Source organism: Watersipora subatra, chromosome 2 (genome assembly GCF_963576615.1).
Source record: "Watersipora subatra chromosome 2, tzWatSuba1.1, whole genome shotgun sequence".
Lineage (NCBI taxonomy): Eukaryota > Metazoa > Bryozoa > Gymnolaemata > Cheilostomatida > Watersiporidae > Watersipora > Watersipora subatra.
In genome coordinates this window covers 3,265,663-3,283,212 of record NC_088709.1, presented here as the reverse complement: position 1 = coordinate 3,283,212, position 17,550 = coordinate 3,265,663, and the positions used below count along the sequence as shown (strand labels likewise).

Sequence of the window (17,550 nt, the reverse complement as noted above, 5' to 3'; positions counted from 1 at the left end):
AAGTAAGTAAGGTCAAACACTCTTACTAACTTACATTCATGACTGTAGATATTGAATGCAAAAGCCTCAAAAAGACTAAATTGGAGTGGAAAAAACCAATCAGAGTTAGTTGATAAACTTGTAAATATAGGTTATAACTAGCTAAAATACCCATCATGGCTTGGCTAAGTTTTACCTTGAAATTGTTCTATCACTATCTTTTCATTTTTCATGTGTCTATCTACAAATCTATTTCATATGATGTATGTATCTATTTCATATGACGTATGTATCTATGTCATATGATGTATGTATCTATGTCATATATGTACGTATCTATGTCATATGATGTATGTATCTATTTCATATGATGTATGTATGTATGTATGTATCTATGTCCTACATGTATGATGTACGTATCTCTTTCATGTGATGTATGTATCTATGTCATATATGTAGTAATTGCTGTGTTTGTGTTACTGAGTTAATTTGTATTCTGGCATATGTATAAATACAACCACTTAAATTAGTGATGATGAAAACTGCGATTACAGAAAAAAAACTAACATCTTTGTAACAGGTATGATATTTAATGCTAAATATTTAATGAATGACTATAAATTATATTTAATGACTTGCATACAAATAAAAGTTAACAAAGAAAAAGCAGTAATCAATAGTGCAGGCAAAGTACAGTCAAAAGTTCATAGCAGGAAATTCATAGAGTATAATACAGATGCAAAACGTTCTGAATCACAAAGCAATTTTATACATTGTGTTGAAATGTGGCAAGAAATTGTATGAGTATTTTAATAGCACAAGCAAAACTAATTAAATAAGTTAAAAATCGGTAAAACTGACAGAGATAGCAACAATAGTATAAAAGAAAAAATCATTTAATTGAAAAATTTTACCAAGTAAAACCAAACTTCAACATACTTTACAATTATATTGAGCACTTTAAATAGCAAATAATCATTTATAAATGAGTATGTAAAATTGCTAAAGTTACGATTGCAGTACATTTTAATTTTATTAAGATTAAACTTTGACGAACTTAAAAAATTTGGAAGATTTATTTGTAAACCATCACTGAAAAGCCAGCAGTTTAATTAATTAATTTAATTATTTAAATTTAGTTTAGATTCCAAGCAATGCTTGAAAGCTTATTTGCCATAAAAACATCGCAGACATACACAAACAGGTTTAGCTCCCATACATACAGAGGTACGAAGAATTAATAAGTTAATATATAAGTTAAATAGGTAAGTTATTAAGTTAATAAGTAAGGTAACAAGTAAGCTAACAAATAAGTCAATAAGTAGTTAAAAAGTAGGTAATATGAAGGTTGATCAGCAAGTTAATAAGTTGAAGCCTCTTTTGAATATGTACATGTAATGAGCAGACAACTTCCTATAACAATGCCCTTAGTTGCATCATTTGATGGAGTTTGATAGAGCTGTCAGTTTGGTAGAGCTTCCAAACTTAGCCGAGTTAATTTTTACAAACACGAGTTCATTTGTGAACAAAATTGATAGTGATTTTGAGATTTCTAAAATTTGCCATAGATTTTAAAATCTGAGTGTAGTTAACATGTCGGTGCAACTAAAGGAAACTATATCTACTGCAGATCAACATTAACACGGCTGAGGAACCTTTTTGCTTTAGTCAAGACATGATCACAAAGTGTGGTATTTTCCGATTATAGCGGTAGAATTTATTGCAGCCAATCATGAACAAAATAACAAAAAAGAAAAACAAGAATGCATTGTGATAATGCTATTTACTAGCATTTCGAAAGTAATTTAAGCAGGCGAGACATAAGGTATCTATCTCTCTCTTCATCCTGACGATACATAGTTTGTTTGTTTCTCGTTTTTTTATATTTATTTACACATTAACTTTTGAAGTTTGTCTAAATAACTATGGCCCTACAGATCATTTGATAAGCTAGTTCTTGTGAATAAATTATTGCAGGTCTTACTATAAATTAAAAACACTGTTCTTTCACAGGTGCTGCTAACGTTGTTGCTGTTTTTGTTGACAACAACAATAAATAAATACAAACAGATAAATACACTAATATTTATATTTCCTACAATAAAATTAATAGTTATCAATGCAACACAAAAGATATGAATCAGTATTTGAATCGGATTATTTTTTAATAAAATAACGGATCTCGGAACAGGAATGTATATCGGATCGGTATCTGAATCGGCTGGTGAATTTAGAATCAGGGCCTCTCTAATAAATATGCTAAAGGATTCCTTCATGGCTAGTATATTTGATACGGTTAGCATAAAAGTCAGTAAAAAAATTGAATGAAACAACCAAATAATAAAGTAGTAAAAATCTGAATGTGGGACTAGAAATTGTAAGTCAAATTGTAAATCATGCATAAAAGAAAGATGAGTTCTAAAAGAAATTTTATGAGAACATTAACATTCTTATAATAATAGTAGGCTGAGCAAAATGTGAGTTTTAATAATACCATATATGGTTATAGAAATGGTGTCTAATATTGAAATAATACCTTTGAGGTTAACTCCGATACTAAGTCAAATAGAAAACAAAAACTAGGGCTAGGGAACAAACCGAGAGGGGAGGAGATGACAAACTGAGAGGGGAAAAGGAGATGACAAACTGAGAGGCAAATGAAAGATAATCTCAGCCTGTTTTTATGAATAAAAACTATCTTTTAACTGACAGAATATTAACTTTCCCTCTCCTTTACACAATAAATTATAATAATTAAATTTCAACAATCATGGCAAGATTTATAGTCTTAGAACAAAACTTTAAGCTTGTTTTTCATCAAAAAGTTTTTAAAAAAACTGATATATACTTACACTAGCTGAATGATATATGGCCGATCAATATATGGCTTGAATAAGTAGGTAGCAACGATGAAAGTTCTGGGAAATAACTGACGTAAAAAAAACATGGAAGCATGGCTCTTTCGATTCTGACATGAGCAACAATGCCAGAAACTGGCAATTTCGTGGTTTGATTCAGATAAGTGGAAAAAGGAACACGTGTTCTATTTCAGCAAATGAGACAATCTTGTTTTTTCTGTTGACAAAAAGTGTGACATTTTCTGATTTTGAACTTAGTAAGCCTTATAATCAAGGTTTTTTACATCTTTTACAGAATACGAGCATCACAAAATGAACACAAAAGACAAACCCTAGCAGTGGTTTCCCAAATGAAATAATTGTACAACCAAAGCACAAAATCAAGTCTAATCTGGCCACTCATCTTTGGGAAGAAGTCACGGCTCATTCAGGTAGTTTGCCAAAGAAGTATACAAAAAAGAGATGTAACATTGCCTAACAAGTGTTATATGCAATCTGTAAAACTACGTTTACATAGAAAGAGTATACATGTAATATGTTAATTTATTATGTATTTATTAATATTTACTATGTAAACCAAAAAAACCGCAACATATTGGAACACTATCAATGAGCATGTCAGTAGCATGCTGTTAAATAGCAGCATTCCACCCAAAGCTAGTCAACCAATGCATCATCTTTCTCCCAACGTTCTCCTTTATCATTTACAAACATGATAAAATGTATAAGCCTAAGTTGTGTGAGAAACTCGCAACTCTAGAGTCTCTTTTTATCTGTCTTTATGTCTAATAGAACATAGTCAGTTTTCGAAAGTAAATAAAAGTTCAATCTAAGCGAGAGTTTGATTGAAATAACTATTCCGCCAAAGCACCGAAAAAGCACTTCACTAAAGCTCAATGCAATCTTCAACTAATTACTATAAAGCTCAGCCAGCCTCGGACAGGTGGTTGTCCTTGAGCTGTGGCCGCAAACTAACAATTACTTCGTAGCTTCTCATAAAGCTATTCGCTTGAATGCCATAAAGGCAATTCTGTATTTGTGAGCAAGGGCTTGCTCACAGTCTATACGCGCTAGTTACCGTATGTATCTCCGCTGTAAACTATTGGCGCAGATGTTAAACATTTTTAGCATTTACATAATTTTTTTGAATGCTGCTTTGCAACTTGTTCAAGTGAAGATCAACAGAATTAGTTTAATAAATTTATTCAACAACTTGTAAAACAAATATAAACTACGCGCAGCTACATAGAATATATGAGTAAATGTTACTATGGCAACCAAAATGCGTTGATTAATTTTAATGTTTATGGTTTTTATTTTATTTTACTTAAATGTTCTCTAAAAGTAAAAAAAAATTGCATCGTGTTACTTTATACTGCCCTACCTCAGCTTTGGTTTTCAGTCTACATAAGCTAAAAACTCCCCGTGCAGCAGATTTGTCGACTAGTCAGTTTCGTTTTGGCATAACTATCAACTACATTTTAATTTCACTTCAAAACAACCTGACTGGTTTCAACGTTCGATACAGACGCACTGTCATGGATAATTGTTGTTTTGATGAAGGAAGTAACATAATTCTGTTATCAGACAGCTATAAGGTACTTATGATTGTATGGGGATGGTGGGGCACGTTGCAACAAAAATGCATTTTTGGCTACAAAGTTTTATTATAAAGTTATATAAAGTTTTAAATAATTACATAGGACGCAGAAATATGTCTTATTTAAGTATGCCAAATTCCAATTCTGCTGGTTGTATACTTTGGAAAATATCACAAAAGTACTGATTGCATAGTTGGTGTGTCAACGTACCCTGGTCGATGGTACGTTGACACACCAATTGAGACATGTTGCAACTTGCCCCTCTATTTTCGTCATTAAAACTTGTTGTAACTTGCACCATACCCGTTGTTTCAACGTGCCCCAAATGACTTTGCGTAACCAAAATGTTCATTCCAACTCAGGATGATGTAACATCAGGAAGTTTGTGGGTGCATTATGAAGAGAACATGTCTTCAGCTGCCTCTACTAACTTTTGTTAACAAGGAATGATGTACAAAAAAGATATGCAATTCTGTAAATTTGAATATGAAAATAAAATGGCAAAATTTACCAATAAATTTTACAAAATCATGGCTTACCTAAAATGCTGTTTTTTTTTCATTTCATGCAATCAAGATATCTCATAAAATGACCTAAAAAGCTCATTAGTTAGTGAGGTAAGAATTCAAAATGATGTAAACAAGCAAGAATTGTGAGGTGTTTCAACGTGCCTCGCGTTGTAGTGTGCCCCACCCTCCCCTACATGACCTGTTCTTTGATTTCTTTCTTAGGGCTTGAAGAATATAAAGGCATAAATGTATCTTACAGGAACTGTTTTATAATATAGCCAACGTTAACTGTTACAAATTTGGTTAATACTAGTTTTTGTGCTGGTTAATGTTTGTAGCAAATGAATTGTATCACGGTTGCAAACAGTTACATTTATTACACGGTCCCACCTTTTATGCATCAATCGAAGATCTGTACTGCTCGTGTAGATCTCAATTGCTTCTACTCACGTCAACTGCTAAGTTTAAGTAAAACAGAATTCTAAGACCTTGCATCAAGTAGGCCTAAGGAAGGGAGATCTACTTTACAGGCGTGTTATTTTTTATTTTAAATGTTATTTGTCTGTCTGTTGCAGTTTTACAAACCTTCTGTAATTATTTGAGTATGTTTGACAATTGACACAAAATGTAAAAAGGTTGGCTATTCTAAGATTGTGGCAAGGTTGGCAGGTAGCTGGTAGTATGGGGCTGTATTTACTTTTGTTGAGTTCTGGAAATAACATGCAACCTTTTTGTGAGATATCATGGGAGCCTGCTACAACCTTTTTTAAATCAACTATTGTGAGCATTTTTAAAGCATTGCTGATTTCTGATTTACTCTTTGTACTTCATTATGACATCATAGATTATGACATCATAGATTATTACAGCAAAGCTCGCATGAAATTGAGACTAGTATCTCATTGTGCAATCTGCTTTTTGCTAGCTATTATTTGTAGTTGTTGTATTTGCGAAAAACTTTACTACAGGTATCTCATCACAGACAATACCCTCCGAACACGACACTCGTTTATTCTTACTTCGAAAGTCGCGGTCACCAAAAAAGAGGTTTCCCTGAAACTTGTTTTTTTGGCTTACAATATTTGATAAAGAAATACCTGCTAGGTCCAGTTGTCACCGAGGCAAAGATCGCTGAGGCCAGAGAGGTAAGGAAAGATATTCAAAAAAGTGATTGACACTTAATCTAAATATATAAATTTATATTTATAAATCAAAAGCAATAACATTCGTTTAAGGAAGTGCAGAATTACTGTAAGTCATTTCATTTTTTTCAGGTATTCAAACTTCATTTCGGAAATGACTCACTCTTCAATGAGGAAGGTTGGACATATATTTTAAAGGTAGATCGCTAAACATATATTATGTTGATCTATTATATTATATTACGCTGTTTGAATCAGTCGCTTTTGCCAATATTTTATTTAACCCACAGTCCCGTTCAAGCTGCTTAAGTGATTAGTAATCTGAAGGTTGTTGTGTTTACTACTTTACAGATGGTGAAGATGAATACTTTTGCGTAGCAAAACTTTCTACTATAATCAATCTTTAATTAGACTAGTTGGGAGGAAAGCAATCGTTAGCCACACACAATATTGCCTATAAGAAGTCTTTTAACTGCTCTCTAGAGGACTGAAAGCGCATTAATTGAATGATCAATTTCAATTCGTCAAGCTGAGAGACTCGTACAGAGTCCCAGTCTTATTCAGTGTTGCCGAGGCAGTCTTATGGCCGTTAGAACTGCTTATGGCCGTTAGAACTGCTTATGGCTAGCTAGAGAGTATGTTTTCATTTATCAGTTTTCCAAGGAAACTTTACAATAAAAATCATTCAGTGCTGTGTGTTAGTAACTCCATTGATTGGCATTTTTGTTTGTTAGTAGAAGACTTTTCTTTGCCTGACTCACTCTAGCATTGCCTTCTCTTATCTGGTTGCTATAATCGTATACGGTTTCATCTTTTCACTACCTATGCAATCGTTGCTCAATTGTTTCATCATCGCTTCTAGTGTTTGCATTCATTGTTTACTATAGAATTACTGAGGAATGCCAGGCCAGTGAGGTCATAAATAAACGTCATTGCAACATCAAATGTTGATAGTATAGTCAGACGCTACTAGTAGGCATGAATATACTAGTGAATAGGAACTATAGCCTCAGGATTTAATCTAACCATACAGGAGCATGATGGGCATTTACCAGTTCGAATCAAGGCTGTCCCTGAGGGCTCAGTTATTCCAGAGAAGAATGTCCTCATCACAGTGGAGAATACAGATCCTAAGTGCTTCTGGTTGACCAATTATTTAGAGGTGAGGTAACCATCTGTTGAGCTTAACTGGAACAGTTCATTATGGCGGTTACAATTAGCGGTACTGTTCTGCTGCTAGTCTCCAACTAACAGACAGTTCATTTTGCCTATAAATTATATGCACCTATAAGTTATATGCAGTAAAACATACACAACACAAACATAATTGAAGGAAACTGAGAGTTAGGAGAAAATGATGACGCTGACATTTCCCAATATTCTTTCTCCATGTTATCCATCTCCACAAAAGTTGCTTTATCAAAGTGAGGATGCTGTTATTTTTAAAGATTGAGATTTATCTGAGCGAGCATTTACCTCTTAGTGTATGAATAAAAAAAACCGTTTGTTCTCGTCAGCTCATTTGTCTGTGACAGTGACTGATGCCCTCTAACAAATATAGCTTGCAACTGCAGTACAAACATTGCTGTCTTGTCTTGCTGTTTACGCACGCCGCTGACTGAAACTTGTTTCTTTCTGAATCCCCAATGCTGATTGATTGTTAAAATCCTCTAAAATGCCTTATAACATTCGGTTCAATTTCAAAAATTGTGTAGAATGGTAATTATAAGAGGGTTCAATATTTAGAAGGTGTGTTTACGAGTTAACACTAGTTCTGTTTCTGTGCAGACGCTGCTCGTTCAAGTTTGGTACCCGATGACTGTATGCACCAACTCCCGCGCCCAGAAAAAGTTGATAGCTCAATATCTGCTAGATACTTCTGACAACCTTGATGGCCTTTCATTTAAGCTCCATGATTTTGGCTTTCGGGGCTCAAGTTCTGTCGAGGTATGTGGTTGTTGCTTGTGGTAATATCTATAAATACTATATATTTATAGTATTTATGGATATTACCATAGTTACTATAATCTAGTGTAATGATATATACGGTAGAACCTAGGTTCTCGTACACTTCGGTTGTCGGCCAACTCAGTTTTCGACCAAAATATTTTAGATTTGTTCGTCTCGGATCTCGACCATAAATTCGGTTCTTGACCAAACCAGAACATGTGCATTTTAATTAAACGTTTGGAACAGCTCCTGAAACAGCATGTTTATACGTTTAACGACGTTGTTATAAGCCACTTGAAGAAGGTTCGCAAAAAAAGGAAGAAGTTTCACATAATTAATTCTTTACAAAAAGGAGCCATCTAGGCGGACGGCGCCTCTGCCGAAGAGATTTTCTAGGGACACAACTCCTCCAGTCGAATAACCCTAAATTATTTTGGAGGAGGATTCTTCTTCAAAGAAAATGTAAACATGAAGTAAACGTGCCATTGCTGTTTCTATTTTCTATTTCACACGATTTTCGATGTAACGATCTGTTGCATTTTTTTGCTATTTCATTACAAATATCTGCAATTTTTGGTATTGTATCGTAACTTTTAACTTTTAATGTTTTTGATGTTTAAGAGCAAAGCATACGAAATGTTTACTTTTTGTTTTTTTCCTCATCACAGATAGAAAACCTTTTATTAAAGTTAAACACGATCTATACCTACCCGTTTTTATTTATAGTATGCAGTATACTGTACGGTTTATTGTGTAAAATATTAAAAAATACCTTAGCGAAGTTGTTAAATCGACTTTGAACGGATTAAAACTTACATATATTATTTCTAATGGGAAAACCTGTTTCTGATCTCGAACAACTCGGTTTTCGACCAACCTTCTGGAACGGATTGTGGTCGAGAACTGAGGTTCCATTGTATATGCATTATATATATAAGGGTAAAGTGCATCTATTACATTGTGGTGAGAGAATACTGTAAATGGCTGCTAGATGCACAGAGGTGGTAATTATAGCTGCTACATATACAGATGAGGGTGAACTATGGCTGCTATGTGTACAGAAACACTGAATTATGGTTGTTATTATATACCGCTATATTTATATAGATATTGTTGGTTATAGTCATCCGGCATAGGCGGCTGTGCCCACTTAGTAAACTTCCGAGGCACGGATACAATTTCTGGAGTTGTCTGCGCAAGGAAGTACTATGGAGCTGAGATGGCAGGCTTTTCCATTCCGGCAGCTGAACATAGGTGGGGCTGTTTGTTTATAATCGTCATTACTGTTATAATAGTTACGGACATGATAACAGTTATTACTGTTATAATAGTTACCTACATGATAACAGAAATCAAATTAGCTTTCGTATTATATATTGTACCTATGTCGAGTCACCTTCAAGTTTCACACACCCAATGGATGACCAGAGGGTGTGTCTGCTTTTCTGTTTTGTTTCATTTTTGGTAACCTTATAGAAATAATATATATCAAGGAGTAAGTATTATACTTCACTGATGCATCGAATGATGGTTTTGCTTGTTAAAACACAAGAAGCAGGAGAGTTGCTCCTGTTGTACCCTAGTTCTGCATCTCTTCAATTTGAGTTTCCTATAGGAGTAACCTATAGCCGAGTAACCGATAGCGGAGTAACCAATAGCCGAGTAACCGATAGCGGAGTAACCAATAGCCGAGTAACCTATAGCCGAGTAACCGATAGCCGAGTAACCGATAGCCGAGTAACCTATAGCCGAGTAACCGATAGCCAAGTAACCGATAGCAGAGTAACCGATAGCCGTACTCCGCTATCGGTTACTCTGCTAGACACTGCTGACTTGCCTGTCTGTTATCTGCTAGATATTTCTGACAACCTTGATGACCTTTTGTTTAATAGTTATTTGACAGGCAACTTTGTGATAGTATCGCAAAGTTGCCGATATAGCGGAGTAACCGATAGCGGTACTCCGCTATCGGTTACTCCGCTAGTCTTGCAAGTCTTACCTCAGTCTTACTTCTTGTAAACAGTCTGCAATAGTTCTTAAACAGATTTTCATTTCAAATCTTTGCTGGGAATATTCAATATTCAGCATTCCTCAAAGGGTTTAGCTGATAGAACAGTGCACATAATTCTTGTATTGTTGGCCCTTGGGAGATGGTGACTTAGTCTCCCTAAATAATGCAATTCTGCTGTAAATATTTTCCTAGCTTAAAAGCTGGTCATTCAGGTAGAAAAGATCTCACATTAATATGGTTTTTTGCTATAAAGAAAAGGTGTTGCATCAGGGTTAGCTGATGCATAACAGTGAAGACAGAAAATAAAGTGAACTGAATGAAGCTCAGGTAGAGGTATGTCTAGTCATAGCACTCAAAAGGGAAGCTCATGAGGCAATGTGTAGTCATTAAAAAAAGTAATATTTAATACGCTGCTATGTGTTGTTTAGAAACAATAGTATTCCATTAGTATTCCAATAGTACAATATAGTATTCCAATAGTCTGTCCGTGGCATCATATAATCGACTGCTATAGACTGCAAGGAGCTGCTGTAGTCTGACCTGCTCAATCAAGCATGCTGTTTGAAGAACAACCAAATATTGCTAGTGCCTGTTTGATGACAAATTACTACAGCATACCATATTTGTATCATCTGTCCAACCAATTGCCAATATAGTTGCTCTGTTTGAAATATAGAAGGTCATGAGGTCAGTGTCTGAATTCCTCATTGCGTGCGAAACGTTCCATCACTGGCCTATCGTGTCGCTGGTGTCATTTTTCTTGTCATTATACAGTCCATGATGCTATTCCGTCCCCTCGAAGATTTCGTCCATGGAATGGTAAGATTATACACGAGGCAGCTCACCAGAGCTGCAGATATATTGCAGAGTTTATAGCAGTGGCTAGTAAAAATAATGTAACGTGATTCAGAGTGTTTATCCAATGGTTATTATCATAAACCATGTCACCTAGTAAAAGCAGATGACTCCAAATTGCATGTATCATCTGAAGGCTGTGAATTTGTCATTTCTGGTGACCGTTAGATGTTAGATTTGACAAAGGCAGGTGTGAAATAAGATACTATGTATGTAGTATGTACTACTACTATGTAGGGCTACTGTTTTAAGCTGTTTCATTACATGCTATGGTTACTATGGTTACTATTGCTTTCAGCACGATAACATCTTGGGGCCGAGAAAACGAAGCTGATGCATTTAGAAACATGTTGACACAGTTTCCTAGCGGAATTGTGGCTGTGGTGTCAGACAGCTATGATGTCTGGCATGCTTGTGAGGATCTCTGGGGTGATCAATTGAAGAGTCAAATTGAAAAGAGAGATGGGACGTTGGTTATACGTCCCGACTCGGGTGTGCCTCATGAAGTAGTCATCAAGGTTAGTGGTTTGGCTTCAGGCCATATTACTATTGTCACCCAGTTATATCTCGCTTTTGCAGCTGTATGACATTGGTTAAGTTTGCCTAGGTGGGTGAGTTCCGTGGGATCGGTTATTGATCACAACAGTTGACGCCAATTGTTCTAATTAGTAGTTAATAAACCATCCGATTAGCAGGAGCAGGCAAATTGCTAGACAAGAATGTTAAAAATGTAATAAAGAAGAAAATAGATATAATAAAGACAACAGCTGTTCCTTGTCATCCTGCACTGTCAGCATTTTACTGTCGGTCCTAAAGGTTTAATCAACCCTAAAGATTATTTTGCTCTTTTATTACCACAGGACTTGTAGGGCAACATTTTGCATTTTTGGTGCTTTAGTCCCATCACCACACCATTCAGGGGGGGGCTTGGCGAGGCCCAATGCCTTACTTTCAGCCCTCCATGCAGCACTGACCTATACCCCTGGCAATGAACTCCTATCGGTGTCCCTTCGTTTGTTTTGGCAGGTACTTGAAATTCTTGGCAAGTGTTTTGGAACAACGCTCAACAGTAAGGGCTACAGACTACTTCCTCCGTGTGTCAGGATTATTCAAGGTGATGGTATAAGCTTTGATAGTCTTGGTGAGATACTGCAGGCTATGAAGGAAGCCAAATGGAGTGCTGATAATGTTGGATACGGAAGCGGTGGGGCCCTGCTCCAACGCATGGACAGAGATACACAAAAATGTGCATTCAAGTGCAGCTACGCTATCATCAACGGTCGAGGAGTAAGTCTTTCCTACCTTTTACAATGCTTACTTTAATTGAGATTGGCCGGGTGGATTTGTGACAAATCGAATGCAAGGTTTTTCTTGTTTGGCGCTTTTCACAGTTGCTACAAATGTTTCAATGCAGTTTTTCGTTTTCAATACGGAAAAAAGTTAAAAGCTATTGTGGATGATGATGATTGCCTTGCCAGGCCTATTATAATACAGTACAGTATTCAAGATGTAGATGAGCAAAAGACTGGCGAGTTTGTCAGTCACTCTACGTTTGATTATACTTTAGCACACCAATATATTATATAGGTATACATATAAATATTTGATACCTTGATTGTTCAAGACTGTCTGGGCAAATCCAGATTTTTGCTCTCAGGTAGACGTTTTCAAGGATCCTGTGACAGATGCTGGTAAACGCTCAAAAAAAGGACAGTTGACCCTAGAAGTGAAGGATGGTCAGTTTGTTACAATGACTGGTGGCACAGGTGATCCAAAGAATGTAAGTCTATGTAGGATATACTGGTAACAGTGTTTAGTGTATGTGGATGGTGTTGTTTGTAGGATATACTAGTAACAGTGTTTAGACTATGTAGAGGGTGTTATGTTTGTAGGATATACTAGTAACAGTGTTTAGACTATGTAGATGGTGTTATGTTTGTAGGATATACTAGTAACAGTGTGTAGACTATGTGGATGATGTTATGTTTGTAGGATGTACTAGTAACAGTGTTTAGACTATGTAGATGGTGTTATGGTTGTAGGATATACTGGTAACAGTGTCTAGACTATGTGGATGATGTTATGTTTGTAAGATATACTAGTAACAGTGTTTAGAATATGTAGATGATGTTGTTTGTAGGATATACTGATAACAGTGTGTAAACTATGTAGATGGTGTTATGTTTGTAGGATATACTAGTAACATTGTTTAGACTATGTGGATGGTGTTATGTTTGTAGGATATACTAGTAACAGTGTTTAGAATATGTAGATGGTGTTATGTTTGTAGGATATACATGTACTAGTAACAGTGTTTAGACTATGTAGATGATGTTATGTTTGTAGGATATATCGGTAACAGTGTGTAGACTATGTGGATAGTGTTATGTTTGTAGGATATACTAGTAACAGTGTTTAGACTATGTGGATGATGTTATGTTTGTAGGATATACTAGTAACAGTGTTTAGACTATGTGGATGATGTTATGTTTGTAGGACATACTAGTAACAGTGTTTAGACTATGCGGATGGTGTTATGTTTATAGGATATACTAGTAACAGTGTGTAGACTATGTAGATGGTGTTATGTTTATAGGATATACTAGAAACAGTGTTTAGACTATGTAGATGGTGTTATGTTTGTAGGATTTACTAGTAACAGTGTTTAGACTATGCAGATGGTGTTATGTTTGTAGGATATACTGGTAACAGTGTTTGAGAATGGCAAACTGCTCAAGGACTATTCTTTCAATGAGGTTCGCGCTAATGCAGAGATTCACCTTGTTCGAAAAGCTAATGAAGCCAAGTAGTGACAATTCGTAGTTATCATAAGTAGTGGCCGTATTATAAGCATAATCGTGAAGAATTCTAGAAAGCTTTGTGCCTTTGCTTTTTAATTCTTTTTACCCTCAGCTCTTGCTATAGTAGAGGCTAGCTGTGTGATGCAGATGTCTGTAGTAAGTACTAATTAGTGCTGTCGACCCGACCCGCTGCCTTCAGATGACCAGCTTCACAAACACATTCCTAATAGTGACCACATTGAATTTTTCACTTTCATTATATATTTTTATTGTTATTTAGATTTTCTAGCCTGCATGCTTGCACTTGTTATTTGGTTATTGAATGCTGTTTAGGGAGTTGCTTTTTCTCTTACTATTCCTCATATTTAATACCATTCCATGCCTGGCTTGTCCAGTTTCATGCTGCTGCTGTCTTGTTCTTTTATGCTGATTACAGTTCAACTTTTTAAACCAACTATATTATAGGTTTGCTCTTTGTTTCAAATCTCTCTGTTATGAGGTTTTAAATATAATTGTTTTCTTTTCACCCATTTTTACATTATCTTGGCATTTACTTCACAGTACATACCATCTTACTTGGCATCATCAAACGGGTGGTGAGATCTGGTAGCGCACTGTTAAGAAATACTTATTATCTTTTAAACCACGAATGTAGAGTGATAAAAATTATTATTTTCATCATATAACATTTATTACTGTTCAGTCTACACTCATAAACCCAATAGAATGCCAGCCAGTGATTTTGCCCATTTCACTGATATCTTCACTGTCATCACTAATCATCTATGGTCAATGCATCTGACTCTCCACTTGGACAGCAATGAGTTATAAACTCCTGGCTAATCACTTCAACGTTTGTTACATCAGAAGGCCAACGTACGTATGCGGTAATTGGATTGATATAGAGAAATTGTCTGCACACTGACCTATCTTAATGAAGACAATTACTAAACCATTATTTTAATATTATGATTGGACCAAGTTGATGGCGAGGCTGACCATTTTTATTCGTTTTGTCTAGTTAGCGGCTCGATTAGGTTATCACAAGAAGTTGATTTGCTTGACGATGTACATATATGCTCACAATCTATGCTCAGCTATGTACACAAGAGCTCACAATTTACATTCAACGATGTACACAAGAGCTCACAATCTATGCTCAGCTATGTACACAAGAGCTCACAATGTATGCTCAGCTATGTACACAAGAGCTCACAATGTATTCTCAGCTATGTACACAAGAGCTCACAATGTATGCTCAGCTATGTACACAAGAGCTCGCAATGTATGCTCAACGATGTACATATATGCTCACAATGTATGCTCAGCTATGTACACAAGAGCTCACAATGTATGCTCAGCTATACACATATTCACTCACAGTGTACATTCAGTGATGTACATATATGCTCAGTGTATGCACAGCTATATACATATGCACTCACCATGTACATTCAGCGATGTACATATATGCTCAGTGTATGCACAGCTATATACATATGCACTCACCATGTACATTCAGCGATGTACATATATGCTCACAATCTATGCTCAGCTGTATACATATGCACTCACAGTGTACATTCAGCCAAGTATATATATGCTCACAGCGTATGCTCAGCTATGTACATGTAGTTTATATTGATAACTATGACTATATATAAAATAACCATTTTATATACAGAGTGGCTATGCAAGAGATGCTTTACTATTGCCCAATATAAACTAGGCGAGTAGAATAGCAAGTAGCTTACCAGACCCAGAGCAGTATAGCTTCAACGAGTCCCACGAGTCCACGACCAATGGAAGTGAAGATGGGAGCTCGTTAGTTGGGAGCCCGTTAGTTTTCACCAAACAGGCCATGCCTACCATTGTATCTATCTGAGTTATAATGGAGAGACCAAAACATTAACAAACAAAAAATAACTTTCATCATCAGTTGCTTCAAAACTGGTTTTGTAGCATACACTATTTGAAGGAGGACAAAATTACAAGATAATGCCAATTATCTTGTAATTTTGCCAAAGTATATAGCTCAAATTATGATAGGTCTTGAATCTGCGACCAGCTTCTGGTTTGGATTTTTAGAGGAACTATATGCTTTGATGCCTGTGTGACAACTCTACGGCTTGCAGCTGCCTAAAAGATATAACAACATGGTGGCTGCCAGAAATATTCATTTGAATACTGTATGTGGATGCCTTTCCTTAAATTGTCCATCTGACAAGAGTGTCAAGATTCTATCAGTTGAAGAAACTAAATTATGCTATGAATTTTATATATGTGCCGTTGTATATAAAATATATTTATACATGTATATGAAATGCATATGTATTAAATATATAACTTATATTATAAACAATATAATAAATAATATATACTGTATATAAAATATAGAATATATATAACACATATATATATATTATTCAATACGTATATATTGAATTATTTATTCATTGTATGCTATTCATGTACATAATATATATATACTGTAATGATATTATTCAACTAATAACATGCATTATTCATTATAACATTGATACAACATCAGCCTCTATTGTCTCTATTAGCAGCAAAACAGTTTGTGCGGATGTGTCTAACTACTTGGTCCATTACCCCCAAACCTGCCTGTACCAGATGTCTATATTCCTCTCTAGGATGTCTTCTCGTCTTGGGCCTTGTTTTACAAATCCTGCCAAATAATAATCTTCTAGTACAAAAGGCTCCCTCTCCCGATTGTCCTACTCGGTTCTTTTTCTGTTACCTCTTGCTCCTGTAGTATTGCTATCCCTCTGGTGGGAAGGCATATGTGAAACGGATTTGGGCCTGTTGGGGCTTTAGAGGAGATATTGTAACATATTTGTATTATTTTATTTGCAACTTTTTGGTATAGGCTCATAAGTGAATCATTATGACTTAATGCCATAAACTGTTATTAATCCTTGGCAGCATGACAAAATGAACAAATACGTAGCAATGTTTGTACGCATTACATTTACGATTCGTTGGTAAGAGGCGATGCAAAGCTTAAGTATTATGCTAATATGTTTCTGCCGAAATGTTCATTGTACAGCAAATCCGTGATAGTATAGTGGTAAGTATCCCCGCCTGTCACGCGGGAGACCGGGGTTCGATTCCCCGTCACGGAGAGCTTGCTTTTTACATAGGAAGTGTGAACATGTATACGTTTTATAATAATTTTATATAAGTAATTTGTATTACATTCACGCAAAAAATGAAAGCTTGTATCTAAGTTCACACTTAATTGTATTCAACCCAATCGTAATTTCCAACAAATATTTTAATGAACAAATAGAAAACGATTCTTACTACAGAACTAAAATAAAGGGCACAATAGAAAGATGGGGGGAGGGGGAGATACGGGCAGATGACAATCAAATTTAGAAAGTTAACAAGGTCACAAGATATGCAAATAACCAAGAATACACAAAATTGTATGTTCAGTGATTGTGCTTCGAGAACACCAATTTGATAAAGCAACCAAGCTAGGTAAATTTTTTGACAGATGGCTAGTCAAGTATTTTTGCTTTTTAAACCTTTTAAATGTGGCAAAAGATTTGGTCGACCAGCTCCATAAAATTATCAATCAGCACAATGAAAGTGAGCTTTAGGAGCATATCGTTAATTATTTGCCAGGAGCACAAACTGGATAGAAAATGCAGCGCACATGGATGGCCATCTGCTTGCTATTTGTCTGGGTATCAGTATTACAAGCTCTTATAAACGGTTCTCATTAGAATTGGTAAAAAACGGGTGAATTTACCGGTACAATTTACTAGTAAATTATACCATATGATCATAGTCAAGAACACTTTCACAACAC

The 17,550-nt window shown here is 35.5% G+C and overlaps 1 protein-coding gene and 1 non-coding gene across 2 annotated transcripts; both read left to right on the top strand.

Annotated features, from left to right (window-relative positions):
- Positions 1–4,283: 4,283 nt before the first annotated feature.
- On the top strand, positions 4,284–14,361 carry LOC137386833 (nicotinamide phosphoribosyltransferase-like). Its single transcript, XM_068072996.1, has 10 exons — positions 4,284–4,435; positions 5,916–6,092; positions 6,222–6,287; positions 7,123–7,251; positions 7,878–8,036; positions 9,163–9,293; positions 11,204–11,423; positions 11,932–12,192; positions 12,563–12,685; positions 13,602–14,361. The coding sequence occupies exons 1-10, from the start codon at positions 4,376–4,378 to the stop codon at positions 13,713–13,715; spliced, it is 1,440 nt and encodes a 479-aa protein (XP_067929097.1). The 5' UTR covers positions 4,284–4,375; the 3' UTR covers positions 13,716–14,361.
- Positions 14,362–16,783: 2,422 nt separating this feature from the next.
- On the top strand, positions 16,784–16,855 carry Trnad-guc (transfer RNA aspartic acid (anticodon GUC)). Its single transcript has one exon. It is a non-coding gene; the product is annotated as a tRNA-Asp (tRNA).
- The last annotated feature ends 695 nt before the right edge of the window (positions 16,856–17,550 follow it).